The sequence below is a fragment of the Salvelinus fontinalis genome, chromosome 4, assembly GCF_029448725.1.
Source record: "Salvelinus fontinalis isolate EN_2023a chromosome 4, ASM2944872v1, whole genome shotgun sequence".
Lineage (NCBI taxonomy): Eukaryota > Metazoa > Chordata > Actinopteri > Salmoniformes > Salmonidae > Salvelinus > Salvelinus fontinalis.
This window is the reverse complement of record NC_074668.1, coordinates 56,976,341-56,995,180: the sequence shown is the minus strand read 5'-3', so window position 1 is coordinate 56,995,180 and position 18,840 is coordinate 56,976,341. Positions and strand designations below refer to the sequence as shown.

Genomic DNA, 18,840 nt, shown 5'->3' with positions numbered 1-18,840 from the left:
AATTATTGCCAACTAAGGTGACTAATAAAGGAATTTGTATATGTCGCAAGAGAAAATATAATTCGCCCTTATTTTATACTCGCCACATCGTTTTCCATCAATGGATGTGGATTTAACCTGTTGAGGACAGAGGGCGCTGTTTTCACTTTGGGGGAAAATCGTGCCCAATTTAAACGGCCTCGTACTCAATTCTTGCTCGTACAATAGGCATATTATTATTACTATTGGATAGAAAACACTCTCTAGTTTCTAAAACCGTTTGAATTATATCTGTGAGTAAAACAGAACTCCTTTTGCAGCAAACTTCCTGACAAGAAGTGGAAAATCTGAAATCGATGCACCCTTCTAGGGGCTGCCTATTAACTAGTTTCATTGTAAATAAATCCCTTATGCGCATGTGCATAACTATAGCTAAATCCAACAGGAGAGTTTGATGGATGAAAGTTGGACAAAGGATCTCGAACTCTCTGTGCAAGAAACACTTGGATAACCTTCAAAAGAATGTTAGGCTATTTTCTGGTAATTGTGCCATTATTGTTTGGCTGATGTTAAGGACTACAAACCATTATAAATGGCCAATTAGCAAGATTGATTTGTCATTTCAATAGGCATAGGCTAGGCCTACTACAATCTGGGTTTATGGTTGTAATTCAATATTGCCATAGTTTTGTTAGCTAGATCCAGGTAGCCTATAGCCCCTGATAGCTTACAATAGCCTAGGCATGATGTAAAATGAACGATTTAGCAGTTTGCTCAATTCAAATTGACGGACTAATTTATTTAACATGAATAGCGAAGCGATTTCTATGTAAGAAGGGTTTATGTTTGCTGGAATAGGCTACTGAGGATGGGGTCGTAATTTAAATCACTAATAATTTAATTTAAATAATATATTAATAATATAGATATTACCTGAATAGGCCTATGCTTGTCAACAACAGCCAGAGTTATTTTCTTATTATTTTTTACCTGAAGGCTAATCTGACTACCTGTTACCTTCAATATAATGCATTCTAACAACAGCTGATGCAAATGCGATAGACCTGTGACCATGATCACAATTGATAACTTCCAATTTCATTAACTAAACATGGCCATTAATAATTTCATAATAACACAACTCTACAACAACAAATGTATTGTATCAAATGGTAGGCTACCGTAGCCTCCATAGAAATTAATAGGTTACTTAATGGCCAACAGATGTATCCAGGGGCGTAACTTTGGTTTTAGAAGAATATATATATATTATCCAGTCGGATAAACACGTCAAATAGCCTACCCGACTGCTCGAGACGTCCGCATGGCCCTAAAGCACACCTAGCCTCGTTTTGTATCACATTCCAATGATAAAACTGAGGGACAAAAATGCAATTTCAGAATGGGGCCCCATCCCCAGTGAAATTTGCACCCCTGGATGTATCACTCTCCACATTCAATGTCAGTTTTATTGTGGCCTTTCCCCCATATCAGAAGCACACTAGGAAGTTCCATAACTTCCATTTACAATTTCCACCCGTACAGCACTCCAGACCCAAGAACTGAGGATTCGTATAATGCGCTCTAGAGCGCCTAGTCGTTTCCCTATGCATTGTCACCTTATTTCTTGATGCGCATCAGTTCTAGCACGTTAATATGTTTCATGGAAAGAGGGTTGGAAATATATTTCTCCATAATGACAAATCTAAATAGCCTACCTACAACTGGTAAAAAGTTGTCATGACTGTCTCCTCTCACTCAAGTAACTCAGCTGCAGCCTCAGGCTCAACATACACACACCCCTCCGGCCCTCCCCACCACTCAAGCAGCAACAGGCTGCCTCACTACCTAACCCTGTTCAGTCTCCTAACCTGCTACGAAAATGCAACTTCAGTATCGAAGTGGCGTTAAGAGTGTTAGAAATGCAGGGAGTGTGCAAAAATGTTTACAATCTCTTTTTGAATTGGAAGCATTGTGAAGCAAGCTCCATTAAAGCGGTAATCTGCCTTTGAAACAATAAGAGGGCAAGCCACCTGTTTCGGTAAAAAGCTATAGATGGGGCTGGAGAAATGTAACCACTCTCAAATTCAAAGACTGAGCTATGGATGCAAGGACTGACCATCCATGATATCAAAATTATAGTTTTAACCATGCTTTGAGGCTATATAGTGTTTGTTTACAAACATTGGCATAAAACAAAGTTATATTTTGGGTTCAAATGTGGTACAGCAGTTGAACTAAGTTTGAGGCATTTATAAGTTATATTCTTCAAGAATCAATAGGTACACATCATTCATTTAAGAGTCCAAAAATGGATGTAGCAACTGCCTTTAAGGTCACGTGACCATAAAAGTCCCCCGAATATTAAAACTTGAACGAAGTTCAAAGTTTTACAATAAGTTTGATTTAAAATCGTGAAAAGGTTACTTTAATATACATTTATTGAAAACACAAAACAATACAAACAATATACTTGTTAAATCGTTGTGAAAAAAATGACAAAATGACAGGTTATTGTTTATATACTGAAATCAATTTAATAATATGTACATTAAGACCTTGTAGCAATAGTATCTAGGCTTACATACAGTACCAATCAAAAGTTGACACACCTATTCATTTCATGGGTTTTCTGTATTTATACTATTTTCTACATTGTAGAATAGTGAAAACATCAAAACTATGAAATAACACACATGGAATCATGTAGTAACCAAAAGTGTTAAATCAAAATATATTTTATATTTGAGATTCTTCAAAGTAGCCACCCTTTGCCTTGATGACAGCTTTGCACGCTCTTGGCATTGTCTCAACCAGCTTCATGAGGTAGTCACCTGGAATGCATTTCAATTAACAGATTCCATGTGTATTTCATAGTTTGTCTTCACTATTATTCTACAATGTAGAAAACAGTAAAAATAAAGAAAAACCCTGGAATGAGCAGGTGTATCCAAACTTTTGACTGGTACTGTGTTGGCTGATTATAAAAAGGCAGACATTTCTGAAGAGATCAACCACCATGTTACCCGTGCTTTGACATGCTTACATTGTATAGGCATATTGATCACACAAGTTGCTGCCAACTAACTACCAGTGCATCAATATATACTTCCATTTCATTTGTGTATTATTCAAATATGATTTTGGCAAAGCCAGAACAGCAGTCATAGGTCATAGTCCCATTCCTAGCACCTTGTCTATGCTCATCAATGACCCAGGCAATAACTCACTCACTGGGGAAGCATTAGCTACAGGAAGGTGTTTTCTACAATCTACCCTCCATCACTCCCCTTTGAGGATCTGAGACGACAGTTCTATCATATCTCCAAAAGGGAGTGATGACACAGCCTGGGTCATTCAGTTGAGAGATATGGAGATGGTGTGAAATCCAGTATTTTGATGGCTACACATCAAAAGGTATACTAAAGTGCCTTTAGAAAGTATTCATACCCCTTGACTTATTCCACATTTTGTTGTGTTACAGCCGGAATTCAAGATGGAACATTCTATTTAATCCCTCTCATCCATCTACTGTACACACAATATCCCATAATGACAAAGTGAAAACATGTTTTTAGACATTTTTGCAAATGTATTGAAAATGAAATATTATATATTCATACCCCTGGGTCAATACTTTGTAGAAGCACCTTTGGCAGCGATTACAGCTGAGAGTATTTCTGGGTAAGTCTCTAAGAGCTCTCCACATTTACCCATTATTCTTCCTTTTTATTATTCTTAAAGCTCTGTCAAATAGTTTGTTGATAATTGCTAGACATTCGACAACCATTTTCAGGTACTGGCATAGATGTTCAAGTAGATTTAAGTCAAAACTAACTCGGCCACTCAGGAACATTCACGGTCTTCTTGGTAAGCAACTCCAGTGTATATTTGGCCTTGTGTTTCAGATTACCATCCTGCTGAAAGGTGAATTCATCTCCCAGTGTCTGGTGGGAAGCAGACTGAACCAGGTTCTCCTCTAGGATTTTGCCTTTGCTTAGCTACATTCCATTCCCAAACACATTGAATTTATTTAGGACCAAACTTTAGGACCATTATTACTTTAGTGCCTTGTTGCAAACATGTTTTAGAATATTTTTCTTCTGTACAGAAGTAACTACAATGTTGTAAACATTTGGCCATCTACCAATAGATGCCCTTCTTTGCAAGGCATTGGAAAACCTCCCTGGTCTTTGTGGTTGAATCTGTGTTTGAAATTCACTGCTCGACTGAGGGACCTTACAGATAATTGGGGCACAGAGATGCAAGGTAGTCATTCTAAAATAATGTTAAACACTATTATTGCCCACACAATGAGTCCATGCAACTTATGTGATTTGTTAAGCACAAAATTATTTGGGCTTGCCGTAACAAATGGGTTGAATAATTAACTTAATTAGTAAACATTTCAAAAAACATAATTCCATGTTGACATTATGGGGTATCATGTGTAGGTCAGTGACAAAATCTCTATTTAATCAATTTTAAATTCAGGCTGTATCAACAAAAATGTGGAAAAAGTCAAAGGGTCTGAATACTTTCTGAAGGCACTACATTTCCAATTGCTTATTTATGCTGTGAAGAAATGCACTTGAAATGATAAATGTATGTACACGATTGTTATTGTTTGTAATCAAATCATTTTTAAGCATTGTGAAGGATGGGAGCAATAACAATGATTAGGGCCGAGATACAATTTGATAGCGGATTTAGACAATGTGTCATTTATACTGAACAAAAATATAACCGCAACATGCAACCATTACAAATATTTTACTGAGTTTCAGTTCATATAAGGAAATCAGTCAACTGAAATAAATAAATTAGGCCCTAATCTATGGATTTCACATGACTGGGAATACAGATATGCATCTGTTGGTCCCAGATACCTTTTTTATGTAGGGGAGTGGATCAGAAAACCAGTCAGTATCTGGTGACCACCGTTTGCCTCATGCAGCGCGGCACATCTCCTTCGCATAGAGTTGATCAGGCTGTTGATTGTGGCCTGTGGGATGTTGTCCCACTCCTCTGCAATGGCTGTGCGAAGTTGCTAGATATTGGTGTAAACTGGAACACGCAATCGTACACGTCGAACCAGAGCATCCCAAACATGCTCAACGGGTGACATGTCTCGTGAGTATGCAGACCATGTAAGAACTGGGACATTTCCAGCTTCCAGAAATTGTGTAGAGATCCTTGCAACATGAGGTCGTGCATTATCATGCTGAAACATGAGGTGATGGCAGTGGATGAATGGCATGACAATGGGCCTCAGGATCTTGTTCCGGTATCTCTATGCATTACAATTGCTATCGATAAAATGCAATTGTGTTTGTTGTCCGTAGCTCATACCTGCCCATACCATAAGCCCACCATGGGGCACTCTGTTCACAACGTTGACATCAGCCAATCGCTCGCCCACATGAAGCCATACACATGGTCTGCGGTTGTGAGGCCAGTTGGACGTACTGCCAAATTCTCTAAAATGGAGGCATCTTATGGTAGAGAAATTAACATTCAATTCTCTAGCAGCAGCTCGGGTGGACATTCCTGCTGTCGGCATGCCAATTGCATGCTCCCTCAACTTGAGACATCTGTGTGATAAAACTACACATTTTAGAGAGTGGCCTTTTATTGTCCCCAGCACAAGGTGCACCTGGGTAATGATCCTGCTGTTTAATCAGCTTCTTGATATGCCACACCTGTCAGGTGGATTAATTATATGAGCAAATGTTCACTGATAGGGATTTAAACAAATTTGTGCACAACATTTGAGAGAAATAAGCTTTTTGTGCGTATGAAACATTTCTGTGATCTTTTATTTCAGCTCATGAAACATGGGACCAACACTTTACATGTTGCGTTGATATTTTTGTTCAGTGTAAAAGTCCTTTCCAATTGAGCCAACATATGCAGCATTAACAGTGAATGTAGTCTCCGCGAGAACATTGCCTTTAAACTGTGCATTGCAGACAAAGCACAATCGGATTTAATTTGGACCTTCGTCACATATGCCCAATTCCAAATCAACACATAGCACCTAACCCTATGCACCGCATGTAGATCTGAAATAAATATCTGTAAAAGTTAGATAATAGTTCCCCCTTGGTCTAGATGAGCACCTAGGTGGTAGTGGCTAGTGGTCTATTTGGAATTAGGCATGAGCGTGTAATCTGATGAGCATAGTCTAAAATAAAAGGTCTGCCAAAGGGTAAGATCACCACATCCTTTTCACTAGTTCAGATGAAATTGGTGTGACACACAGACCTAGATTTTGAACAATTGGATGTGAACAAATTACAGGCCAAGGTATATGACAACATGCACTGGTGACGAGGTCATCAGCCCAACAAGGACGATTTCCTCTCCAGATGGGAAGAAAAAGGATAATGACAGAGGGGAGGAAGAATTGGAAGGATAGAGGGATAGGGAGAGAGGAAAACCAGATCACCCACAGGGTTCAGTTCAATTCTTTATCCATACCTGGATGTCTTTGTGCACACATCAAAAGTTCCTCCTGAATAACTTAACTGTAGAGTTCCTGGCTGCACTTAGATTCATTCTGTGTATAGAAATACTACGGCAGTCTGCCAAGTTAGAATCTCTTCATCTGTCTGCGCTCCTGTCGTCTCTGCTTCTTCTCATTCACCTCCTCTGGGGCTGCACCAGGGGTCTCGGCCGAAAACCAGGGGCCTAGGAAGTTCACCCACAGCAGGAACATTGCTCGCGCCGGGGCCTGACACACACACACACAGATTGATTAAAAGATCAACAAGGGCCATGAGAAAGGGAAAATAAACAACCAAAGAGAGAGCGTTCAACAAGTATGGGATAAACTCTTACCAGCAGCCAAAGGTACCAGAAGTAGGAGGAGATGGTGCTGAGCACTTGTAATATAGCAGTTAGCAGGATAACATCTTTCAGATGCCTATAATGACAAAGAATCCATCATAATGCACCACACTACCATTATAGCTTTGCGAGATCTACCTTTGAAGGGAGATAAGTGCACCATTGTTACATGCATGTTGAACATGCTGTAATACTCACCAATTCTCTCTCTCACACACACACACACACACACACACACTGTATGTTCGTACACTAATGTTCACGGAAACAAACAGACTCCTGCAGTGTGAGCACTCACTCTGCCATCCCCTGCTCCATGTTCAGATCTATTCCACCGTCGATCAGACTCCCATCCTCACCAAACACTGCTTGGGCCATGGCAGTCATGGCGCGGTAACTGCCCACATACACTGCCAGGGCAAACACCAGCGCAAACTACATGGGTGGGAGAAGGAGATGGAGGAAGGAAGAAGAGAGACAGGGGGAATGAGAGTGGGGGAGAGACCAAGAAGAGGAAAGAATAAAGTAGAGAGCGTTAGTAATCCCCAATCGTCCCCATTTCAGTTTTACCGCTCAACAGTAGAGGGGCCATCAATGTCAATAACATACAGAGTTAACTCACTCACCCATGTCCAAAACGTTGAATAGCTATAGAAGACCAAGAGGTTTAACGCAGTGTATATCGCCTAGGAGAGAAACAAGTGTCAAGTGTTGAACTAGTCCCAATTTCCATTCAAAAGGTAACATTGAAAAGGAAGATGGTGTCTTACGTTGGCTCCCAAGATTACTCTGGTGTAGAACTTGAGTGTCACCTCATTCTCCTCGTAGATTTGCTTCTTGCCTTTAGTGCCGACCTTACCTTTGGGCTGTTTGCATTATAAAAGGTGGGCTGTTAGTGTAGTCAACATTGTATGGACTTCAGAAGTAAGATAGCTTACCAGCAATTAACTTACTAGCATCAATATGGAGACAGGCTGTGTAGGGTTTGTTAACTAACGTTGGCTCAAACTAACTAGCTTTCGATACACATTAGTTTACCATTCTATTAAATTAATTAGTCAATAGGTACACATAACTTAATGTGGTGTTATAAAGCATAGGAGCTGCCGTCAGCTTGTCTGCCCAACCTGAAACATAAGCAGATAAAAGATCCACCTACCGCCATTAGTTCCTCAACCCTGTGCTGCTGCTTTTTTCACGTACGCGAAGTAGGTCCTTTTTTGACATCGACTTGTACAGTATTGAGCAATTTGGATGGACTGTTATACCAAACACAAGCTTGAAGTTCAACTGTAACGAGATCTCAATGAAGGTAACACATCATCGTTTAAGACACTTCCGGCGCAGGTAAGACGTCACTCATTTAAATGTGTTTGAACTTTGCAAAATGACTTTGTTGCCATCTGTCGTCGTGAACGTGAATGCATTCAACTACAGTGGTTGTAGTTGTCGCACAATTTTTGTAATTTACAAATATAACAATAGGCCGACTCAACCAGAACCATTTTGACAGTCATGCCTGACAATAACTATATAGATTAAAAAATAAAACATAAGCAAATCAACCATATAAACCTGCTTAAAATATGGGGCCATGTAGATGGTGTTCATGAGATCAGCTCCAACCCATTCCAGCAGTGTGCAGTGGAAGAGCAGTTCACTGGGCTCCTTTCCTGAAGAGTTCAGTATTACTGCACTGTCCTGTTAGGTTAGGTCTGACTGGTTCGAAAGTGTATTGCCATATATTCACCACTTGAGGTCACCAACTCATAAGACAATCTTTGAATTATCCCATTTTGATGAAGCCCTGACCACTGTAGTGAGAAAAATAAATGGGACCATCTAAAATGTGTGTATAAATGTTGTATTTACTCAGACCACATCACTTATTTTTGCATTTCTAATCTCTGAAATCAAAGATTTCCCAAGGGCCCAGGATTTAACCATGTATTCAAAGTCAGACCATTGCAGGGCACCAGTCATATCAGGAGCAGTTGAAACCTGGAAAACAATGCATAATGAGCAATAAAGTCTAACCTCCTCTAACATTAGGAATTGACTGACTTAATTTTCATTTAATTTCACCACTGGTATTTTATCACCACCATTACCTGCATCACTTGGACTGATAGAGGATCCATTTTGATTGCCTGCAAACACATTAAAACCATAAATGCAGTGTGAGGTAGTACTTCATCTTTTAACACAGTTAACCATCAGTGTACCTCTTGCCAGGGTCTTCGGTAGTTTGGTCAGACTGGGTCATATCTGCTGTGGACAAATCCTGAGATGCTTGGGTCACGTCTGGCTTCAATGGGCTCATGGTCATCACAACATACTATTTATTCATCACTATTTTCATCATTTTCTTCAGGGTTCCCTTCCAGGTCAGTCCCAGCAGGAGTTACCAGGGTACGGTCTGATTGCTCTGGGAGTGGTATAGCAGCACCCTCATTATGATTTTTACCTTGTCAGCTCGGGGATTCTATCCAGCAACCTTTCCGTTACTGGCCCAACGCTCTAACCACTAGGCTACTTACTATGCCTGTGATGTGTGGTGATCCCGCCTAGGGAAGGCATGGTTGAAACCATGTGGGCCTTACTTCTCATCTTCAGATTGGTCAGGCTTTTTTTATGTATTTTTTTTGTTGGACATAAAAGTGTAAAAACACCAGGAAATGAGCTCCAAGTGATTTTAATTTAAGAAATCTGTTCCAAAGTATTCCCACGCATAATAGAGACACGTGATCATATGCTAATGTCAGCAAGGTTTGAAATGATTATGTTTTAGTCAAACATCATATCTGTTTGGGCTTCTTGCAGTCAATTTGCCATCTACAAATTATTGGAAATTATAAACTGGGTGGTTCGAGCCCTGAATGCTGATTGGCTGACAGCCATGGTATATCAGACTGTATACCACAGGTATGACAAAACATGTATTTTTACTCCTCTAATTACGTTGGTATCCAGTTTATAATAGCAATAAGGCACTTTATTGGCCATATATTGTGGTATATGGCCAATATACCACGTCTAAGGGCTGTATCCAGGCACTCCACCGTTGCGTTGTGCATAAGAACAGCCCTTAGTCATATCTTGGCCATATACAGTCCATTCGGAAAGTATTCAGACCCCTTCATGGCCTTAGAACTTTCACCATTGGTATGCTGTTGGTTGCTGTAAACTGAGATGCTAATACATTGAATTTTCAAATTGCTAGACCTACATTGTAATTCTCACACATAGGCTAAACCTAAAATGTGTGTTAGATTTATATTTTCATTTGCTTGAAAGTTGTTATAACTTCAAGAATTGTTAAATTTCAAAAATATGTTGCCATTTTCAAGGCAAATCTATTTTTGTACCATGGACCATGAACTGCTGGTCTGAAGATTGTCAACAGTGACTATAGTGCTGGCCATCCAGTTTTGAACATTTCTGTCTGATGCAGAAGCAGATGTGTTCAAGAGAGGATTGTGTCGGGCAGCCCCACAAAGTGACTCTTCTTATTGACTGTATACAATAACTTCCTCTGTGTTGTCTTAGGAATTGTAGGTCTGATATCTGATTTACAGTAATACTATTGGTCAACAACTCAGATGCTTATTAAAGGGTGTTAGATTGTCTCTTTCTCTTACGTTCCTGACCTGCACTGGTGAGATACCTACACTCTTTCTTTCTCTCTCTCACTAATGAGATATGGGCAATGACCATTTCTTCCTCTCTCTGACCATGTTTCAAATAATGCCTTGTAATGCTTGTTAATGCTTTGTAACTTAAGCGTATGCCTTTAATAATGTTACCATTCAATTTACAAAGTAATTAAATACACTTGTATTTATAATTCCATTCTCAGGCATTTCTTCATTGCCTATTACTGCTACTCAACTATAGTGCTCTTGCATACATTACTATATATCTTATGGAGTCAGATATGTAAATTCTATTAAATTAATTACCACAATAAAAAATCCAAGTCAATAGGAGTATGAATAACATAACCCCTGATTCAATTACATGTTAAGCATTGCTCAGACAAAAAAGTATTCAAAGACAATAAAATAAGTCAGATATATTGCCTTAAAAATCCCTCTCCAATGGATCAGTATTGTGGAAAATAAACTCCTGCTTCAAGTAAGTGTTTCATTTATCAAAGTGCTTAAGGAAGTGGTCTTATATAAAACAGCATGAACGTTGTAGGCTGGATGGAAGCGCTTCTACTAACTAAACCGTTTTGAGGAGGTAATGGACCCAGAAGAACCAGTGAAATACATTTCCCTCTTTACCTAAAATATTAAACCGATTCGGTTTCCTCTTCAGCCAACACCTTCTTGTTGACCACAAAAATAGTCTGCACTCAGAAAAAAGCACTTGGGATACAAAGTCTTTACAGAGAAAACAGATTTCAGTATTCATAATTACATCATCATTTCCCAATTATATCTTATTTGCATTACCCATGAAGCAGTTTAATGGCACTTTTCATAAGGAAATATTCCCCTTTGGACTCATTCCCAGAGAAACCGAGACAATCAACAACACCTGTTCAAGCAGGGAACGTATGTTTTTTAGAGGACTTGAGAGCTAGCTACCGTGTTGACTCCATCATGGTTGCAAGGAACCTCAAGTTGAAGCCAATGACGCTTTAAATGCTTGACCATGTGCTCAGAGAGCATCTGCATTGCTCTACAAATTCACCTTTACACTTGTTGTTGACCCTCCTTCGTGTTTTCAAAGGAAAGTGTTAGTAGAAAATAGATTGTCATGAAGAAAAAGCACCATCACATTAAAATGGCAGTAACACAACCCACTCTGGCTGAGTTCCCAATACTCAAATTTCCTCAACACCTTTCCCTCACTACCACTGACAGGTGAAAGGACTGGATAGGGTTTCCCTTCACATTGCTCTCACATGTCATGTCCAGACAGACCAGTGGTGGTACAACCACATCAGTGGTTTATGGAGGAAAGGATATGATGAAATGGAGCTATTGAGAGACACCTTCCCTCTTCCCTGTCCCTCATTTCTCTGGGACCTTCCCCAAGTCATAGATGGCTTTATTCTCCAGGATCTCCACTTTCTCCCCTGCAGGGATCAGTGTGTTGGCCACCATGGCCCTGGTCACAGATTGGATGGGGATGGACATTGCCGTGGGAAACATGGAAGAAATAGGGCCCAGGACCTTCCTGGCAAACCACTCAGTAGGCCGGCTCTCCTGCCTGTCAACCATCAGCACCCTGGGAGGAAAAACAAAAAAAAGAGGAAGAATTCAGTTGTGAGTTGTTACCATTGAAATAAGTTGCGGCAATAAACACAGTATCAAAATATCTCTGTGTATTTATGCAATGAAACTCAACATGATGTGATCACTGTAGAAATGTGTATATTGCTAATCATGACGTGGGTGTGAGATGTTTACCTATGGTCACCATTTGTTTTGCCATGACTGATAAGGTAATGAACAAGTGAGTCATTGCTCCATAGGATTTTTTTTTTAATTTACACATGACTAATGCAAATGAGACTTACGCAGGGCGATAGATGGAGAACCTCTCGAAGCCCAACGGTTCAATGTCTGCCTCCACTTGTCCCTGGAGAGGCAAACATTTGCATTTGTGAGGCCTTCATTATGAAAGGCTATAATTGAGGTCTCTCTACTCTGGTGAACATTTGGTGTATTACCTTCACTTTGAGATAGAGAAAACCACTGGTTTTGTCAGCCCCTTTAGAAGACTCGAGGTTGAAGTGTGAGCAGCCTCCTGCCTTGGCGAGCTCCGCTGACTTCAGGACATAGTCATGGTCAACACGGATGAATCCATCCTACAATGACAGAAAGATAAGAGAAAATGCGTGTACATTAATCTGCCTTTTGACCACAACGTGATCCAAGCAGGTTGTGTATGGTGGGTTGTTCAATGTCATTTCAGCAATCCATGACACCCACCATCTCATATTGTTCCGAAATCATTTCTGTGGAAAGAAATTCTAATCTTATGTTTCTGCATCATTATTTTGTTGAGATATAATTTGATTTCTGAGAAATGAAGCTGATTGATGGCACCCAAATTGGCTGGTCCAGCCAGTCCTGTCTGGTCCAGTGACGGTGGGTTTGTGCCCACGTCTGGGACCTGTTGGATCGGAGAGTGAGGGCTAGGACCATTCCCCACCAGAAATGTCCAGGAACTTGCAGGTGCCTTGGTGGAAGAGTGGGGTAACATCTCACAGCAAGAACTGGCAAATCTGGGGCAGTCCATGAGGAGGAGATGCACTGCAGTACTTAATGTTTGTGCCCGTTGTTGCCGGTGATGTCTGGTGAGGACCTGTCTTACAACAGGCCTACAAGCTCTCAGTCCAGCCTCTCTCAGCCTATTGCGGACAGTCTGAGCACTGATGGAGGGATTGTGCGTTCCTAGTGTAACTCGGGCAGTTGTTGTTGCCATCCTGTACCTGTCCCGCAGGTGTGATGTTCGGATGTACCAATCCTGTGCAGGTGTTGTTACACGTGGTCTGCCACTGCGAGGACAATCAGCTGTCCATCCTGTCTCCCTGTAGCACTGTCTTAGGCGTCTCACAGTACGGACATTGCAATTTATTGCCCTGGCCACATCTACAGTCCTCATGCCTCCTTGCAGCATGCCTAAGGAACGTTCATGCAGATGAGCAGGGACCCTGGGCATCTTTCTTTTGGTGTTTTTCAGAGTCAGTAGGAAGGCCTCTTTAGTGTCCTAAGTTTTCATAACTGTGACCTTAATTGCCTACCGTCTGTAAGCTGTTAGTGTCTTAACGACCGCTCCACAGGGACATGTTCATTAATTGTTCATGGTTCATTGAACAAGCATGGAAACAGTGTTTAAACCCTTTAAAATGAAGATCTGTGAAGTTATTTGGATTTTTATGAATTATCTTTGAAAGACAGGGTCCTGAAAAAGGGATGTTTCTATACCTGTCGTTGGGATGGGATTGGCGTGGGGTGTCCCTGGGTAGCTTTTGACTATTGGAGAAATCATTGTGAGAAAAAAGTTGGTCCAAATCGGATGTTAGGTACTATATATAGATTATTATATGATTCCTAGAAATTAAAATTGCCAATTTGGATGCAATAAATTAGAGATCAAATTATATTTCAATAAAATAACGTTGCTAATCGAATGCTCATCTCGTCTTTTTCTCAAAACAAAAATTATTCCAGAAAAATCTAAGATGGCGGGTGTCGACATCCTCTTTCTTTTCTAGTGACCCTCATGGGACATGTTCAGCTATGTATAGTTGTTAGGAATTCCCTATCATATTCGTATTGCTCATCCAGTTACAGTATACACAGGGGTCTCTCTATCAGTGACCGTGAACTCACAGCCCCTGCTTTGGCTTTGGTCGTTCCCAGGCAGCAGTAGCCAACATCATGCCCTTGGAATACTGCAGCGTAGTCATCCAGTTTCTCAAAGTCCACCACCTCCTGCACCTGAAAGAGGACAGAGAACAATACGAGGCCAATCTTTAGAGTGGAATAATGGATGTAGGCTTTGTTGTAGTCTGCACACACATTTAATGGTATTGAATGTACTTTATTCAAAGCTCATGGTAGGGTGTTCGGTGATGCGACAAACAACGGACGCTATACGAGAACTGTATTAAAATGATTTGAAAACATAAAATGTGGCAGTTGTTTCCCCATGTCTAAAGATCCCAATACTGTAGGTTATGATATTTACGCGATATGAGCCCATACGTAAAGCAAGTGCCACGCAAAGAACGTTCAAGTCTGCGGAACAGACCTTTTTGTGAAACCCGTGAAATCGGTGTGTCAGAGTAAGATCGAAATCGGTGTGTCAGAGTAAGATCGATGTGACATTGTATTGCCGATAAGTATGGGAAAGTCCTGAGGGTGTTTCACGGTCATGGGATGTCTTTTGACTGAAACAAAGTTTTTCCTTCACTTCAGTTGTCAGATGTTTTCAGAGACACTAAAAAAATATAGCAGGCTGCAGTTCACAAAGTAGAGCTTCACAGCTACGTTTTGATGTACGGGTTGTCAGGGATTGGTCCTAGCAGCTGGCAGCGCACTCAGTCTCTTCTGTGCTAATTATTTACTGCAGTTTATCCTCCCATCACCAGTTACTCATTAACACAAAAACTAACATTACAATGTAACCCAACTCAATGGTAGGCGTACCTTAGCTTACTTCTATCTTATTAGACCAGTAGCCTTCTGTGTTACAGCTCAGACTTAGTGAGAAGTATGCATCTATGCTAGGCTGTGTGTATCCGTGTTAGGCTGTGCTTGATGTGGTGTGTGTGTGTTTGTGTGTGTGTGTGTTGTGTGATTGTATGTATGGGGATGCTGAGAAGTGTGTGTCTGTGTTAGGCTGTGCGTGTGTGTCTCTTAAGTATTTAATTTGCATAAAGTAGTACTCTAATTTCATAAATTGTTAATATCTTAGTTTTGCATAAAGCATTAATATTTATTAATGATATGACCACCCTACCTTCAATTATTGGGCTTAAATTACTGTAATTATGTACAGCACTTTAATTGAAGAATTTGTACTTTTATTTGAAAAATCTCTGTTCTACATCAGCCATAACCCTTGATCATGACTCTCCGTTCCGTTACATTAGATATAAGTGTCATTGGATGAAGGCATCTCCTTTAGGGGGGAGTTTTGTTAAGAGTCGCAATGCTCGGCCTGAATATTAACATGCCTTGCTTGTGGTACGGTTTTGGAAGCATAAGGACCTTATCTTTCATAATTGTGAGAAATTATACAACAACAAAAAAAGGTTAAATTGATACACACCTTTATAGGGTTAGGGTTCCCACAAGGCCATATTTCCACGTTACAGCGCTTGTTTACGGAAAACAGTGCTAATTAGCCATCTGCGCCTCTGATCCCGTGTGTAGACGAAAGACAGACGACACAAACGTGTTGTCACTGACAAATACTGTCGGCTGCAACTGTGTACAGTAGGTGTGTATTTTGCATTTGTGAAATTATTTTGATGTGATATGAAAGTAGAGGGATTTATATTTTTAGAACTGTACCGCAACTGAGAATCGATTCACGTTTAGATGGAGTATTGAGCTGTTTTGGTTTCCAGAGCCAATTCGTCCTTTAAACAGAACACGTAAGGTCCTCGGACTAAGGAGTAACATCTTTAAAAAACGTGCTAAATACAATACAGGTGATTTGGTGCCATTATTGAATAGCAATGAACATTGACCTTTCCCGTGAACTTGAAAATGAGATCTCTCAGCAATGGTAAATCCTTTCCTCATGAAATAAAGTGTTCTGTATTCCGGACAAGCTTCTCTGTGACATAGAATACAAAGTATAACACCAGAACCAAAGCTAATTTTCCCCCTCTTAACACCCTACTCATGGGTGTGTTACTTTGCCAAATAGAGCAGAGCCCGGTGTCCCAAAAGCATCTAAATGCTAAATTCATCTTAGAACCATAGGATCCTATGGTTCTAACGATGAACTTACCCTTAAGATGGTTTTGGGAAACCAGCCCTGCTTGAAAAGGCAACAATACACTGACAATAAGACAAGTCGCACACCTACCAGGTTCTCAAACCCTTTGTCTTCAAATGTGAGCTGCCTCCTTCCGATGAGAGTGATCTTCGAGAAGAGCTTCCTCTCCACAATCTCTTTCAGTAACTCCTTGCCTGTCTCGCCAGAGGCACCCAAGATAAAACAACTTTTATTCTTCTGTCTGAAGTCCTCTGCCAGTGTTTTCAGGTCGTGGGTCATCCTGAAGGACAAAACAAGACAGTGCTTCACCACTGAGGAGAGACCTAATGGTTTGATCGCTATTTTACACAGAAGCAGCATGATACAGCAGTTTTATTCCAACACAGGTGTGTGTCACGCCCTACAACTGTCAACGCCCTACAACTAACTAGCAAGCTAAATAAGGCAATTAACCTTTTTTATTTAAACTTTATTTAAACTAGGCAAGTCAGTTAAAAAACAAATTATTATTTACAATGACGGCCTAGGAACAACTTTCTTGCAAGCCTCCCTCAAAGGCAATCACACAGCATTACAACTACCTGTAAAACAGACAAGTAGGCTACTAGCTAGTACCAGTAGCTAGTTACTGTATAGTACATGCTAGAATTCCCAAGCCTGACCGCAGACTGACATGGTAAATTGTCACCAATCTGTCGGTGTAGTTTCAAGTAGCTAGCTAACGTTAGCTAGTTAGCATCTGCCTCTCACCTGGTGTATATCGTCTGTTCGCAGTTTTCTAGATGTTGTAAAACGGCTGCAATGACAGCGAGCAGAACAGCGAAGAAGCCAAGAGCTTTACCCCAACTGATTTCCAGTAGTTTCATAACAGATCAGCGAGGTAGCTAAACAAATGGATGTGCCCATAGAAACACACATCCGGTTTCTGCAGTCATTTGTGATAGGCATGCGCAGTAGAACAGATGAAGTTACCAATCGAGGATTTTCAATCGATAAACCCTGCCCGAGACACTGTCAAACCTATTCTGTGAAGACGATACATTCAGAAAAATGTTTTGAATAGTTATTGTTTTATTGAAACACAAATACATCTAATGCATCTATTCAATAAGAAGCCTAGCTTTGACAGTTTTATTTGATGGCTGCTAAGTTTTTTTTTTTAACAGTAATTAACATCATTGTCATCGCATGATTACTGTGCACGTATCAATAGGCTAGACAGAGGGCAGTAAAGTTACAGGCATTGAAACACACAGTCACAGTGACTACTTGTCAGGAAGTACCAAAGAGCATTTGGTAACACTATATTTCTGTCAGTCTTTGTCATAATGCGGTCAGTGTCTTTAATTGTCCAAATACATGTACAAGGGATATAAAATGACATCAAACACGGTTTTATCACAGGATAAACCATGTATTCCCAATCACCTGTTCACATTCAGAAATGAAATAAAAAGTAAGCTGTAGCTTCTGTATCTGTGTACATGCATTGTCTTATATCCGTTCATCTGTTACCATCCTTTCATAGTTAATTTACAGCCAGTGGTTCAGACCAACTGTTCAGACTCCTCCTGGTCACAAGAGAAAATGTGTCATTGAGGACTTCAAGCCAGTGTTGGTAAGTTTGATGGCAGACCAACCAAGTCATTTTAATTTCACCCTTCTATGGAGCCACAGACACACAAGCAAACCACTCATAGTTTTGTCATGAAGGTAAATGTGTTGGTGACTATTTTGGTTTCATTTGCAATTTTGTCAATTGCAGTTTTGGTTGAATTTGTCATTTGTATAATAGTTTATAGTCACACTATATTGACTTCAATGATAAATCAGAGTGGCCTGTACTGATTAAAGGATGAGACAGAAGAAAAATAATATAGTCACATAAACCATTGCCACACACACACACAAACAGAATGGTTTTTCAACCTTTAATCGAGTTTGTTTGATTAATAGAAAATACAATGCCATTTGTCTCATGCGCCGAATACAACAGGTGTAGCCCTTACCGTGAAATGCTTACTTACAAGACCTTAACCAACAATACCGTTTTAATAAAATAAGAGTTATGAAAAGATTTACTAAATAAACTCAAGTATAAACAAACACACAAAATAGCACAATTGGTTAGGAGCCCATTAAACGGCAGCCATCCCCTTCCATTTTCATTCATTTCATCCATTTCCCATGGAGTAAAATTTCAACCAAAAAATACACAATTAAATTATTATTTCTGTATTAATCATATGCCTATCTTATCTTACATTATCTTATCATACTTATACGATTTATACAAAATACATTTTTTCTATATTTTCAACACATCCTTTCTCCTCTGCTCCTGCTCACTCTCTGATGTCTTGGATCAGTCTGCCCAGTGTCTCTCTTACTCCCACACTGTAAAAGTGAGCCCTGCGCTCCACCTCCATGTTGCCAGTCGGCCAGGCAGAGTTGGTCCAGCTCAGGCAGGTGCTGGCTGTGGCAGAGTATCATGGCTTTGTTTCTGAGCTCGTACCTCCAGTACTTCTTGGC

General features: G+C 40.2%; 2 protein-coding genes across 2 annotated transcripts; both read right to left on the bottom strand.

The window, feature by feature from the left end:
* Positions 1–2,402: 2,402 nt before the first annotated feature.
* LOC129854037 (transmembrane protein 208-like) lies at positions 2,403–8,190 on the bottom strand. The gene is made up of 6 exons (XM_055920651.1): positions 7,991–8,190; positions 7,602–7,697; positions 7,458–7,517; positions 7,130–7,266; positions 6,823–6,907; positions 2,403–6,715 (listed from the first exon to the last, which is right to left on the bottom strand). Exons 1-6 carry the CDS (start codon positions 7,994–7,996, stop codon positions 6,575–6,577), a joined length of 525 nt encoding a protein of 174 aa, XP_055776626.1. The 5' UTR covers positions 7,997–8,190; the 3' UTR covers positions 2,403–6,574.
* Positions 8,191–10,599: 2,409 nt separating this feature from the next.
* Positions 10,600–17,265, bottom strand: LOC129854036 (oxidoreductase HTATIP2-like). Its single transcript, XM_055920650.1, has 6 exons — positions 17,059–17,265; positions 16,399–16,588; positions 14,187–14,294; positions 12,518–12,655; positions 12,365–12,426; positions 10,600–12,072 (listed from the first exon to the last, which is right to left on the bottom strand). The coding sequence occupies exons 1-6, from the start codon at positions 17,172–17,174 to the stop codon at positions 11,856–11,858; spliced, it is 831 nt and encodes a 276-aa protein (XP_055776625.1). The 5' UTR covers positions 17,175–17,265; the 3' UTR covers positions 10,600–11,855.
* Positions 17,266–18,840: the final 1,575 nt, after the last annotated feature.

Excerpts from the sequence above, each read along its gene's own strand:
- LOC129854036 (XM_055920650.1), bottom strand. The coding sequence starts at position 17,174 with ATGAAACTACTGGAAATCAGTTGGGGTAAAGCTCTTGGCTTCTTCGCT. Across the intron at positions 12,427-12,517 it reads TTCTCTATCTCAAAGTGAAG|GGACAAGTGGAGGCAGACAT; the intron begins GTAATACACCAA and ends TTGCCTCTCCAG. Across the intron at positions 12,073-12,364 it reads TTCTCCATCTATCGCCCTGC|GGTGCTGATGGTTGACAGGC; the intron begins GTAAGTCTCATT and ends TTTTCCTCCCAG.
- LOC129854037 (XM_055920651.1), bottom strand. Across the intron at positions 7,518-7,601 it reads GAGTAATCTTGGGAGCCAAC|GCGATATACACTGCGTTAAA; the intron begins GTAAGACACCAT and ends TTTCTCTCCTAG. Across the intron at positions 7,267-7,457 it reads ATTCAACGTTTTGGACATGG|TTTGCGCTGGTGTTTGCCCT; the intron begins GTGAGTGAGTTA and ends CCACCCATGTAG.